The sequence below is a fragment of the Medicago truncatula genome, chromosome 5 (genome assembly GCF_003473485.1).
Source record: "Medicago truncatula cultivar Jemalong A17 chromosome 5, MtrunA17r5.0-ANR, whole genome shotgun sequence".
In the NCBI taxonomy this organism is placed as follows: Eukaryota; Viridiplantae; Streptophyta; class Magnoliopsida; order Fabales; family Fabaceae; genus Medicago; species Medicago truncatula.
Window position 1 is genome coordinate 36831527 of NC_053046.1, and position 12591 is coordinate 36844117.

The 12591-nt window shown below is 32.2% G+C and overlaps 1 protein-coding gene across 1 annotated transcript; it reads left to right on the forward strand.

Moving 5' to 3' along the window:
• The first annotated feature begins 9088 nt into the window (after window positions 1-9088).
• Window positions 9089-12189, forward strand: LOC11429482 (zinc finger CCCH domain-containing protein 29). The gene is made up of 2 exons (XM_003616606.3): window positions 9089-9288; window positions 9784-12189. The coding sequence occupies exon 2, from the start codon at window positions 9794-9796 to the stop codon at window positions 11843-11845; it is 2052 nt and encodes a 683-aa protein (XP_003616654.2). The 5' UTR covers window positions 9089-9288; window positions 9784-9793; the 3' UTR covers window positions 11846-12189.
• Window positions 12190-12591: the final 402 nt, after the last annotated feature.

Genomic DNA, 12591 nt, shown 5'->3' on the forward strand with positions numbered 1-12591 from the left:
AAAAAAGTTAAATTTTAAATGGGTAAATGCAACTAGTTAAATAGGTTTGTGTTTAAAAGTTAAGGGATAACGATATTAACCGATACAATCCACACTTATGATGGTGTTTCTTTTTTTATGGTGCTTAGGGTGTTTCTCTTTACAACCATTGTTTTTTTTTATGAATCAGATATCATTGACGCACAATGATTCTTCGAGTTGAATAAGACTAAATTTCGACAGAGTCTATCAATATGTAGTATTATGTGACAAATTTTACAGATTGTCATAGTGGCATGCTAATTTTTTGTTTAACAAAGTGACATACAATGTTTAGAATGAAGAGCATGGCGATGAGTTTGAGTTGATATTTTGCAAGTTCTTTATATTTCCTTAGTAGTGTTCACCACTTGACCAATTTTGACTCATTCAAATAATTTGTTTTGGTCCTCCTACAAAATCATGTGAAGCTACGTCACTAATTGGCCTCAAATATTTCTCAAATGTTTTATACTTATTGTTAACTATTCTTTCCCTAAATGGTTTCAAAACTATTTTTAGTAAATTAACTTTATACTTAATGTCAACTACTCTTTCCCTAAATGGTTTCAGAACTATTTTTAGTAAATTAAATGAGAGTAGTAAAAATCTTTAGAATGAAATGCAGCAGTGGACAGTACTTTACTTGTTCTGTTGCTGTAGAAAAAAAGTAGTTACTTGTTCTTTCTAAAAAGGAAGGGAAAAACACCTGTCATTTTCACACAAATATTTCATGACAACATAAATAAATTCAGAATTTTATTCTCTTCAGGATGTTAACTTTCTTGCTAAACCCAGTATATCTATATTCTATTCTATTGCACCGTATACCTGCTAAACTTTTACATATTATGATTATGCATGATTATGATTTATATATGCATGTATAAATTAATGCTGAAGTGACTCACCATTTAATCTTTGAAATTGTATTGGTTCAGTAATTTAGTTCTCTAAATTTATGAAATGAATTCAGTTTTTGAAATTAAAAAATTAAACTCACCTCATTTAGAAGCAAATTTTTTTTTCTTTTCAGATGAGGTTTATAATTATGGACAGTGGGAGTATAAGGAAGATACATGATTTAATCTATATTAGACATATATCTTTTTTTTTTGAGCAAATTAGACATATATCTTGATCATCAAGAAAGTAAATAAAAATATATTTGGACATATATCTTGATCATCCTTTATGGAAATTATTTCAAAACCAACATTGATGGATCTTTCAAACTAAGCTTGATGCTTAGATTGGCATGAGATAAGGGAGGGTCTCGATCAACTCATATTTTAGATCTTCAACCCTCACCGATGGAAACTTCGTGTAAATTTGAAATTACAATGAGTTTGACAAAATTACAGCAACATTGTAATTTTATTAAAACTCTAAAGTGTAGTTATTGTAAAATCAAACTCACTTCAAACATAAACTTCCACTTGCAAAATCAAGCTCACTTATCGGATATGTTTCACTTGTTCTCCATGTTCTGCTCTTTTTGGAGAGTTGTGTTATTTGAACATCCATATATGTGACAACTTTTATGATAACCAAAATTTTACAAAGGAAAATGAATTATTGGCACAAAAACCAAAACAATAGAGAGAGAAACTAAAAAGATAATGTAAGTATAAGAGAGAAAGTTGTAACAAAAGTTGTCAAAAATGATTGTTCAAATATCATTTCTCCTTTTTGGCAGTGGCGGAGTCAGACAAAAAGGTTTGGGGTGGCTGCAATTAAAATAAACTAAAATATATAAATCATATTGCATATAACACATTTAAGTTGTAATAAACCAAAAAACGATCATTCAAAATTTAAACTACATAATATATAAAGTCGATCATTAAATACTTAAAGTGACATTTTACGCTTTCCGAGTAACTTGAAATCATCGATAATTGACTCAGAACTAATACATGCACTAATTTCCCTTTTAATATAAACTAACATGTTATCTGCTATCAGTAACCCAAGTCTCATCTTGTTTTTCAACTTAGACTTGATAATTCTCATTGCTGAAAAAGATCTTTCAATTATGACGGTAGAAACTAGAAGGGTCATAATAAGACGCAACAACCTATCAAAAAAGAAATATTTTTTTGGTCAAGATAACCAGGAAGTCTCTAAATATGCTATTTTTTTAAGGGAATTTTATTGCGTTTGTGTATATGAATGTTTTAAATCACATGATTAGATATTAATTGTTGAAAAAAAAAAAAAAAAGCAATTTGTAAAAGGAGTAAAGAAACGTGTAACAAAAAAACTTCAGCATGCCATTTAACACAAACCCGGCGTGTATGTCTCCTGCCATCTCTCCGCTCCATTTTATACCGTCAGATTAATCCAGCGATTGAGAGGAAAGAGAAAAAATTGGCCACTAAAATAGATAGTTTTCAGTTTCCAACACTTTTTTCTTTACTTCACCGTTGCCACAAACGCCGCGGCTGCTGCTACATGATTTCTTTCTCACTTTCTGCTCTAAAACTTACAGTATCTCATAGTTTTTCCTTATATTATATTATATTGTATTTGTGAAAAAATATTCTTTCTTTTCTGAAGGAGGGTGACATTTAAAAAGAACAACCAGGGAACCAGATCTTAAAATCAAAAAAAGGGATTCCAGGGTAAAAAAAATTGAAGATGGGGTGGCGGTGGCTCCCCATTGCCACCCCCTGGCTCCGCCACTGCTTTTTGGATGGGGTTTATCCAAAAATAAGGATTGACGATGGTTTGACATTTGGTGGTTTTGGTTACTTTGGAGGTTGCAAAATGAGGTTATCTTACTCTTATTGGAATAAAATTTAAGTAAAAGTGGTAGTTGAAAAATCAATACATATGGTTAAAAATTTAGTCCATATACATCAACTTTTCACTTATCGTTTTTGTTTATATTTTATTCTAAAAGGAATACGAAAGAAGCTGGTGTTGAGCAATCGATAAATCTTATAAAAATAATTCTTTTGAAAGTGGTTATTGGGCAGGTCATGGGACCCTCATGTACTTTTTATGAGTGAATAGTGAAATCATCTCCATGTGGTATTTGTTGAACTTTTGGTGGATACCTCTCTCTTCTTTGTTTTTGTGTGGACATGTGTTTATTTTTAAGATGCATCATTTTCTCTTGTATTTACCTTTTTATTTTGGAAAATGTGAACGAAGATTTTAAAGATATAAGTTAAGAAAATCAATATAGTATTGTACTTTTAAAAGTATAAGTTAAGAAAATCGTGCTTTTAGAAAGTGTGTATTAAACTTTCTCAAAATTTTAGATTGCAAAAAAAATAAAAAATAAAATAAATAAAGTTTAAAAATGGTTAGTTTCAAAATAAAGTTTCTACATTTAACATTGTCCATTTGTTTTTTAGATTTTTGGGAATCTCTTGTCTTCTTTTGGTTTTTCTTTTTGCTTAGGTAGTTAGCATTTTGTTTTATTTCTTTTTGGATTTTTTTTAAGAATAAAAAATGGTATATTTTAACAACAACAATGGAACCTCTTTAGCACAAGGTGTATTAAAAAGGCTTCTCCAAGATACAATCAGTCAATCATATAATTACAAGAACAACGATTAGCCGATACCCAAGCATAACAATGGGTCTGACCATCATCTTTGACAACCATACAACAAAGTAGCATTATTGGCCTTCAACCACTAGTAAGAATTATACTTAACTTTATTCATAAGAATTATCCATAAAATGGGTCCGACCGTGATCTTTGACAAGCATACACAAAAGTGGTGTTATTAGCCTTCAACCACCGGTAAGAATTATACTTAACTTTATCCATAATCTATATGATGGGAGTTTGAATATTATTAAAGAACTTGTTAATACATTCACTCCAAACTAGTCAAACACAAAGCAAACATAAAAGGTGAAGAAAAGATCGTTGAGCTCTCGAACCACCTAGATAATAAGTGAACTGAATAAAATGATCACAGAGACTCTGAGGATCTAGTCCTAAAACACCAATCCAAGACCTGACATGCTGCTATAAGGAGCCAAACATGTCGCAATGAAGAAACAAATGAGATGCAGATTCGGCCTGCCCACAATCCGCCACACACAAGCTTTTCTCGGCTGAGATGATGTTGCGGTTCAATATAGATTATGGAACCAACTTATTTTGTCGGCATCCTATCACGCATCAATCGTCAAGCAAGAATAGAGACCTTCAAGGGTACCAGCTTATGCCAAATGAGGTCCTCCGTGACATCAACTCTGCGCCTCACCCCCTCATCCCATCATTGAGAGAACATAGTTGTCACCGTACTCGACTTATTCACCGCTAAATCAAATAAGCAACTAAACCTCCTACAAAAAGGAACCTCACCTAACCACCTATGATACCAAAAATAAAGTGTATGTTCCATCCCCTACCTTTCGCGACACCCTCTTTTAAAACCAGCCACCCTCAGCCTCGCCTACGACATACCTAATCTTCCCCAAAAAGAAACACTCCGGTCCCCAACCTCCAACTTCACTGCCTCCTCGCCATACCTCGCAACCAACACCTTGTACCATAAACCTCCTCTATCAACCAACAACCTCCAACACCACTTTCCTAATAATGCAAAATTTAACTCCCTCAATTGCCTCACCCCAAACCTCCATGCTCCTTTCGTAAACAAATAGTATTCCAAGCGATCCATGATATTTTCCTATTATCCTCACTCTTCCCAAAATAAAATTTTAAAAAAAATTAAATTTTTTTGATATTATTTTATTGGGTTGGAGTACTCATTTTATTCATTTGTTAGATAAATTACATGTCATTCGAATAAAAATCTAGGTCATATGCAAGAATATGTACCCGTGCAAATTCAAATACCCTTCAGTGGACGACTAATCTGACTCGTGCGTAGAGGTATGCACACTGACCAAACGTTGTTCCTCCTGAAAATCGAATTCAATATTCCCCAAATACGTCCCTGGAAGGAGTTCCTTGTCACAGAATCCCAAACAACTTGATTCCTTCTTTTGTTATTCTAAGATGTTAGTTTTCTCATTTAGTTGGTTTGCAGGCTTGGCAATCATTTTTTATTATAAAAAGATAGAATAATAACAAAGTTTATGTATGCAAATTCTGTCAAAAAAGTGTTTGAAAATTATTTTTCTAAAAGTTATAGATATATTTCTGTCAAATAAATTATAGATAATTTTTTGTTATCAAATTTTTTAAAAGTGAGTTTGTTTTACAATTGACTAAAATGTACATATTTGTCTTTCAATAAGGGAATAATAGTTTATTTTTATTTTTATTGTAATTTAAATTTCTCACAAGAGAGCTGAATGATGTGATTTATATATCTACTCAAAGGAGATATTTATAAATCATCATTCAGTTACCTTCTTTTTATAAATTTGGACCTCTAAGTTCATCAGTAATTTCTAATTAATCCGTCGAACTAATTTCTTTTAATCAAATAAGCAAACTTTTAGAATTTGTCCTTTTAAATAATTTGTACGGAGTCCCTACATTTAGGATCTACTTACAAATTATTTTAAGTATTATAGACTTGATTGAGAATGTTTTAGAGGTTGTTTGGTAACACAAAAAAACTAGCTTATAGTTTGTTGGATTAACTTATAAGCTCGTTAGATGAAAATGTGGCGTGTTTGATAACAAGCTTTTTTCACGAGCTTATAGCGTTTTTTGAAAAGTTATTTCAAATAGTTTTTTAGCTTATAGCTGATAGCTTTTTATATTTTCTTCCAACTTTAACCCTATTAATTTAAATTAATTATTTTTTTAATTAAACAACTACCCATATTCATCTTTATAACCGCCCCATTTTTCCTTAAAAAAAAATGCCACGTTGTTTTTTTTAAGGAGCACTTTATATATATATATATATATATATATATATATATATATATATATATATATGTGTGTATTTTTTTAAGGAAATACTTTATATTTTGCTATAAATAACCTGCCGTACACCACAAAAAAAATAAGTAGCCTATATTTTTTTTAAAGAAAAAATTACTAGTCTATTGTACGTTGTAAAATTTTATATATTTTAGATCACATTTTGTTTCCACCTTTCTCTTATTTTTGGGATTCATAAAGCAGAGATCAAAATTGTCGGTAAATTTTTTTTAGGATTAAAGGTCGAAGAATTTTTTTATGGAGACTAAGACCAAAAGTTTGAATATTTATAGGGACCAAAAACATATTTACTATAATTAAAAATATTAAAAAATAAATACATTACAAAAAAATGTGTGTGTCTATATGTATATTAAAAAAAAAAAACATGTCATTTTATACTTATCAGCCACTTCAACAGCTAATTTTATCAAATACATTATTTTTAATAAGCAAGCTTTTCAGCTATAAGCTATCAGCTATCAGTCATCAACTATCAGCTAGCTTATAGCTTATTTTTACCAAACAGAGCCTTAGTCTAATAATATAATTATTAAACTATTTTTTTTTTACAAAATAATTATTAAACTATTGAAAAGTTCAAGTATGCAACTATACATTTTTTAGTTTAAAAACATATTTGAAATTTGAAAATCTCCCTCATTTTGAGGACAGAGAGTGCAATTAAATTATATTATAGAAATAAGGCACAGTATTATATTCTACATCCTCTTATAAAAGAATATCAAAACATGAAATTGACCTCGAATATGTATAGTCTAGTGATTAAAGGATTGAAATATTAAGGGTCAGTTTGGGAAACCAAAAAAAGAGCTTTTAGTTTTTAACTTATAATTTATAAGCTCGTTTGATAAAAAAAGCTCTGTTTGATAATACTTTTTCACCATGAGTTTATAGCTTATTTCACGAGCTTATAAGCTATTTTTCAGAAGCTATTCCAAGTAGCGTTTGAGCTTATAGCTTATAGCTTCTCACTTTTTCTTTCAATTTTACCCTTATTATTTCATTTAAATTGTATTTTTATCCATTATAATTTTTATAATAAGCTATGTAATAAAGACTACTATCCCTTTATTTCAATTTTTGTATATATATCAGCTGACCTTTTTTTTTTTTTTTTTGAAAAAATATATACCTTAGTTTTTTTTTTTTAGGAACAAAATACTATTGTTCTATTAGTGTTACTTTTTATTTTATTTTTTTGAGGTAAGTGTTATTTTCTTTATTCTCTGTTATTAGTATTACTCTATTAGTGCTACTTTTTTTTTTGTTTTTGAGGTAAATGCTATTTTCTTTATAAAGTAGAAACACTTAAATGATAATAAATATAAGATAAAATTTTAGTGAATAAAATTTAATTTAATTTATAATACATAGGATATATTAAATTAATAAATTTAAAGTATTTTTTTAAAGAAAAATTAGTTTACAAAATTACAAATACTTAAATTAATGATATAATTTTTATTATGAATTAAGAATACCTTTTATGTCATTTTACATTTATCAGCTAGTTGAACCGCTATTTTTACCAAATACTTCAGTTAGCTTATAAGCTAAAAGTTATCAGCTAGCTTATCAACTATCCGCTATTTTTACCAAACAGAGCCTAAAAGAGTTTAAGAAGGAAGTTTAAAGTTCGATCCCTCTGCTGCTAAGATTTTCCCCTCGCCTCTAACATATATACTAACAACTGAAATTTATCTATATAAAAAATTAAATCAACTAAAATGTAATCAAAACCATTCAAATAGTGATCATTGTGGGCTAATAGGTCAACATGCAAATTAGCTTCACGAAACGCATAACATATGCTCTTCAAGTAGACTAAAAAGAGAAATGACATGTTGAAAGTTGAGGTTGAACAAACATGCATTTGGGGAAATCATCAATCGTTATTGTTTGTTTCCATCAATGCAAGTTAATCACTTATAAAAAAAATAAAGCATCTTTACTATCAATGAGAAAAATTAAGAAATAATATTTTATTTTAGTTTTTTGACTCAAGAAAGAATATTTTATTAAATATAGTATTTTTCAAGGGATATTAAATATTGCATTTTTTTAGGGGAATTAAATATAGTATATAGTATTTCTTACATATCATAATAGAATATTACTTTTGTCAAGAAAAAAATCAATAAAATATCAATTTTATCATAAAGGATTGGAAGTACGTACCTTTCCAAGAGTGAGAATTTGCTCTAGTCAAAAAAGGAGAGTGAGAATTTGTTTAATAATGAAAATCAATTAGAAAAAGAAAGGAAAAAAACAAGTAAACAAACCAAACTAGTCAAGCATTATATGATATTTTCTAATAGATACTTAAGATTAAAAATAATTTTAAAAAAGTTTTTAATTCTATTAAACTCTTAAACTGACCCATATATTTAACCACCTGTTATCAATTAGACCTTTGTATTTTAACAACTCAATTTTATCATTATATTTAATCACTTAATATTAATATAGTCTTTATCATAAGCAAGATAGAGAGAAAAAAAAGAGAAATAAGTTGTTATAAAAATTGTTATACGAATATCATTTCTTCATTTAAAATCATGTCGTGAACACAACATTATTAAACATCCAAGAAAGATTTACCACTCATTAGAGTTGTATTGAGCTCGATGTATTAATATACTCACTCCCTCCGTCCCCTATTTAGATGATATGTTTGACAATGTGCATTTTTGATCTGACATACTTTGACCATATTTTTCTACTAATATATAAAGATAAATAATATCATATAAAATGTTGTTGGATTTGTCTCGATAAATATTTTTAAAATATTAAATTTTCATAATTTTTTCAAATAGATAATTAAAGATATTAACAATAAAAAATATTAATTGGTGTCCATGTCAGAGTGAACTAGATCATCTAATATGAGACGGAAGGAGTATAAAGTTGCACGAAAAAAGTGACAAGTGTATGAAAACCATCCGTTGAGCTTTGAGGCTCCCTTAGAAAATTGATGGGTGGGGCCTACATGACCATTTGCATTTGAATCTGAATTTGAGTTTGATTTACATTTCATTTGGGAAGAAGATAGAGACATTAAGCAAACGCTGCTGCCTGTGGGACCCACTCTTACCACTAGCATTGAATAATTGACTTTGACCAAAGAGAAAGAAAGAAAGAGGAAGGAAAGAAAAGTCACACTTTCCTATCTTCTTCCTTTGCCTTTTGTTGCTCTTCACCTTACAAATAAAAACCCCTTTCTCATCATTCTCTCACTCATTCATCATCTCTCTCTCAATCCAACTCTTCTCCATTTTCTTACTCTCTCACTTCAAACATCAGCAAAAACAACAACAAAAGCTTATTCAAGTGTTGTCTTATACTTCATCTCTACTAATCTAAAGGTATGTTTTTTAATCTTTTCGTGTTTCAATTACTTCTAAAGTTATGTTTTTGTGTGTGTTTTTGTTTGATCTTAGGTTGTTTTTGGTGGGTTTGAGGAAAAATATTTTGTTGGTCTACTTATGTAAATCAAAGTTTCAATCTTTTGATTTTTTTTTTTGTTTCATCTTAAGTTGTTTTTGGTGGGTTTTGAGAAAAATATTTAGTGGGTCTGTTTTTGGGTAGATCAAAGTTTCAAGCTTTTGTTTTAGATTTAGGTTGCTACTTGTTTTTGTACTCATTTTGTTTTGTAACCATGATTGGTTTTGGAATACCAAGGTGTTGTCTTGTTTAGTTGAAAATATTTTTATGGATCTATTATTTTGGGATTTGAAACAAGGTTGTTGTTTTAGATATTGATGGAAATGAGAAATTTTGATTATTTATCTTGTGCTGTGTGAATATTAAATTTTTTGAATTGAAAAGTTGTATTGATTATGTACTGGTCTATTGTGCAGGATTTGGATTATGTGCAGTGGTTCAAAGAGTAAACTTTCTTCATCAGACTGTGCCATGGAGGATAAGCTTCAAATGGGTATCCACAACTCCTCAATCTTGCTTGAATTGTCTGCATCTGATGATTTTGATGCTTTCAAGAGGGAAGTAGATGAGAAGGATTTGGATGTGAATGAGGAAGGCTTTTGGTATGGTAGAAGAATTGGATCGAAGAAGATGGAATCCGAAAAGAGGACTCCTCTTATGATTGCTTCCATGTTTGGAAGCACTAGAGTGGTCGAGTATATTGTTTCGGCAGGGAAGGTTGATGTCAACGGAGTTTGTGGTTCCGATATGGCCACTGCTCTTCATTGTGCTGTTGCTGGTGGTTCTGAGTTTTTGCTCGAGGTTGTCAAGCTCTTGCTTGATGCCGGTGCAGATGCTGATTGTCTTGATGCCAGTGGAAATAAACCAGTTGATCTGATTGCACCGGCCTTTAATTCGTCGTCCAAATCGCGTAGGAAGGTATTGGAGATGTTTTTGAGAGGTGAGGTAAGTGCTGAACTCATCCAAGGGGAGATGGATGCTCCTTTCTCATTGAAAAAAGAAGGTGGTGATAAGAAAGAGTTTCCTATTGATATATCGTTGCCCGACATAAACAACGGTGTATATGGATCAGATGAGTTTAGGATGTACAGTTTCAAGGTGAAGCCATGCTCGAGGGCTTACTCTCACGATTGGACGGAGTGTCCCTTTGTTCATCCAGGTGAGAATGCAAGGAGGAGAGACCCAAGGAAATACCCTTACAGCTGTGTTCCCTGCCCAGAGTTTCGCAAAGGGTCTTGCCAGAAAGGGGATTCTTGTGAGTATGCACATGGTGTTTTCGAGTCATGGCTACATCCCGCACAATACCGAACAAGGCTTTGCAAGGACGAGACTGGCTGCAATAGAAAAGTCTGCTTCTTTGCTCACAGACCCGAAGAGCTGCGCCCCGTGTATGCTTCCACTGGGTCAGCTATGCCTTCACCTAAGTCCTATTCAGCTAGTGGAATGGACATGACATCGATGAGTCCGCTGTCTCTAAGCTCCTCATCTTTGCCTATGTCCACTGTTTCAACGCCGCCCATGTCTCCCTTGGCAGGTTCATCATCTCCCAAGAGTGGAAACATGTGGCAGAACAAATTAAACCTCACTCCACCATCGTTGCAGCTCCCAGGTAGCCGGTTGAAGAGTGCTTTGAGTGCAAGGGATCTTGATCTTGAGATGGAACTGCTTGGTCTGGATAGTCCTCGTCGTCAACAGCAGCAGCAACAACAACAACAATTGATTGAAGAGATTGCTAGAATCTCTTCCCCATCTTTCAGGAACAGCGAATTCAACAGGATTGCTGATTTGAATCCTACTAACCTTGATGACCTATTAGCATCAGCCGATCCCAATTTACTATCTCAATTACATGGACTTTCCATGCAACCTTCGACACCCACACAACAGATGCATTCTCCAAGTGCAATGCAGATGCGCCAAAACATGAACATGGGCCAAAACATGAACCACCTTCGTGCAAGTTATCCATCAAACAATATGCCTTCCTCTCCAGTGAGGAAGCCCTCACCATATGGATTTGATTCATCGGCTGCCGTAGCAGCTGCGGTGATGAATTCCAGGTCTGCTGCCTTCGCAAAGCAGCGCAGCCAAAGTTTCATTGACCGTGGCGCTGCAACTCACCATCTTGGACTTTCTCCGCCTTCCAACCCTTCCTGCAGGGTGTCGTCCGGCCTTTCAGATTGGGGTTCCCCCACTGGGAAACTCGATTGGGGTGTAAACGGTGACGAGCTGAACAAGCTGAGGAAATCCGCTTCTTTTGGGTTCAGAAATAATGGACCAGCAGCACCAACTGCATCCCAACATGCTGAGCCTGATGTCTCATGGGTTAATTCATTGGTTAAGGATGTTCCATCTGATAATTCCGGCGTATATGGAGCCGAGAATATGCGGCAGCTGCAGCAATATGATCTGAGTCGAGACGTGCTTCCACCATGGGTGGAGCAGATGTACAAAGAGCAGGAGCAGATGGTAGCATGAATGTGAAATGCAGCCATGTCAAAGCTTCTTGGTTTTCCTGACAAAGTTTTATTTATTTATTTTATTAATTAATTAATTTGAACTGTTATTACTATCCAACATTTACATATAGTATAGTTAGAATCAAAGAACAAAGTTCAGGTTAATATTCCAGAATTTGAAGATTTCCAACTTCACTAGATCAGGAATGACTTGGAGAAATATTGGATGAAGCAATCATGCTGAATTTTTTATTGTATTATATAATTTATTGCCCCTCTTTTCTTTAGTGGGTCAATGTATTTTCTTTAGCACAAGAGAACAAAGTATTTGTCATCGATTAATCAGCACATTTTTTTTTTTAATATATTGTTGTCTTTTAAACTATATTGTTGTCCATGGTTATCCATTATTGTGAAAGCATTCTTTAGGCATCTAATTAATATTTGTTTAATTGCAATCCTTAAGGTTATGATTAGGCTAATCGTGCTGTTTTTATACAAACACAACCATAATGGAATAAAAAAGTAGTTAGTAGTTACATGCAACAGCTAAAATAGAAAAACTTCGTTAGTGTGGATAGATGCCCGCCGGCTATGATGAGTAACGTATTCAATCTAACTTATTCTAATGTTTTTTCTTGATAAGAACTTGTTCCTATTTTAATCTTTGGGAAATTAAGGTATGCTCCGTGCAATTGTAGGGACTAATTAGTTCTTTGAGGTAATTGAAATGTTTTTCCATACACCTCGTCAAGGACCAAACTT

Excerpts from the sequence above, each read along its gene's own strand:
- LOC11429482 (XM_003616606.3), top strand. The coding sequence starts at position 9,794 with ATGTGCAGTGGTTCAAAGAGTAAACTTTCTTCATCAGACTGTGCCATG.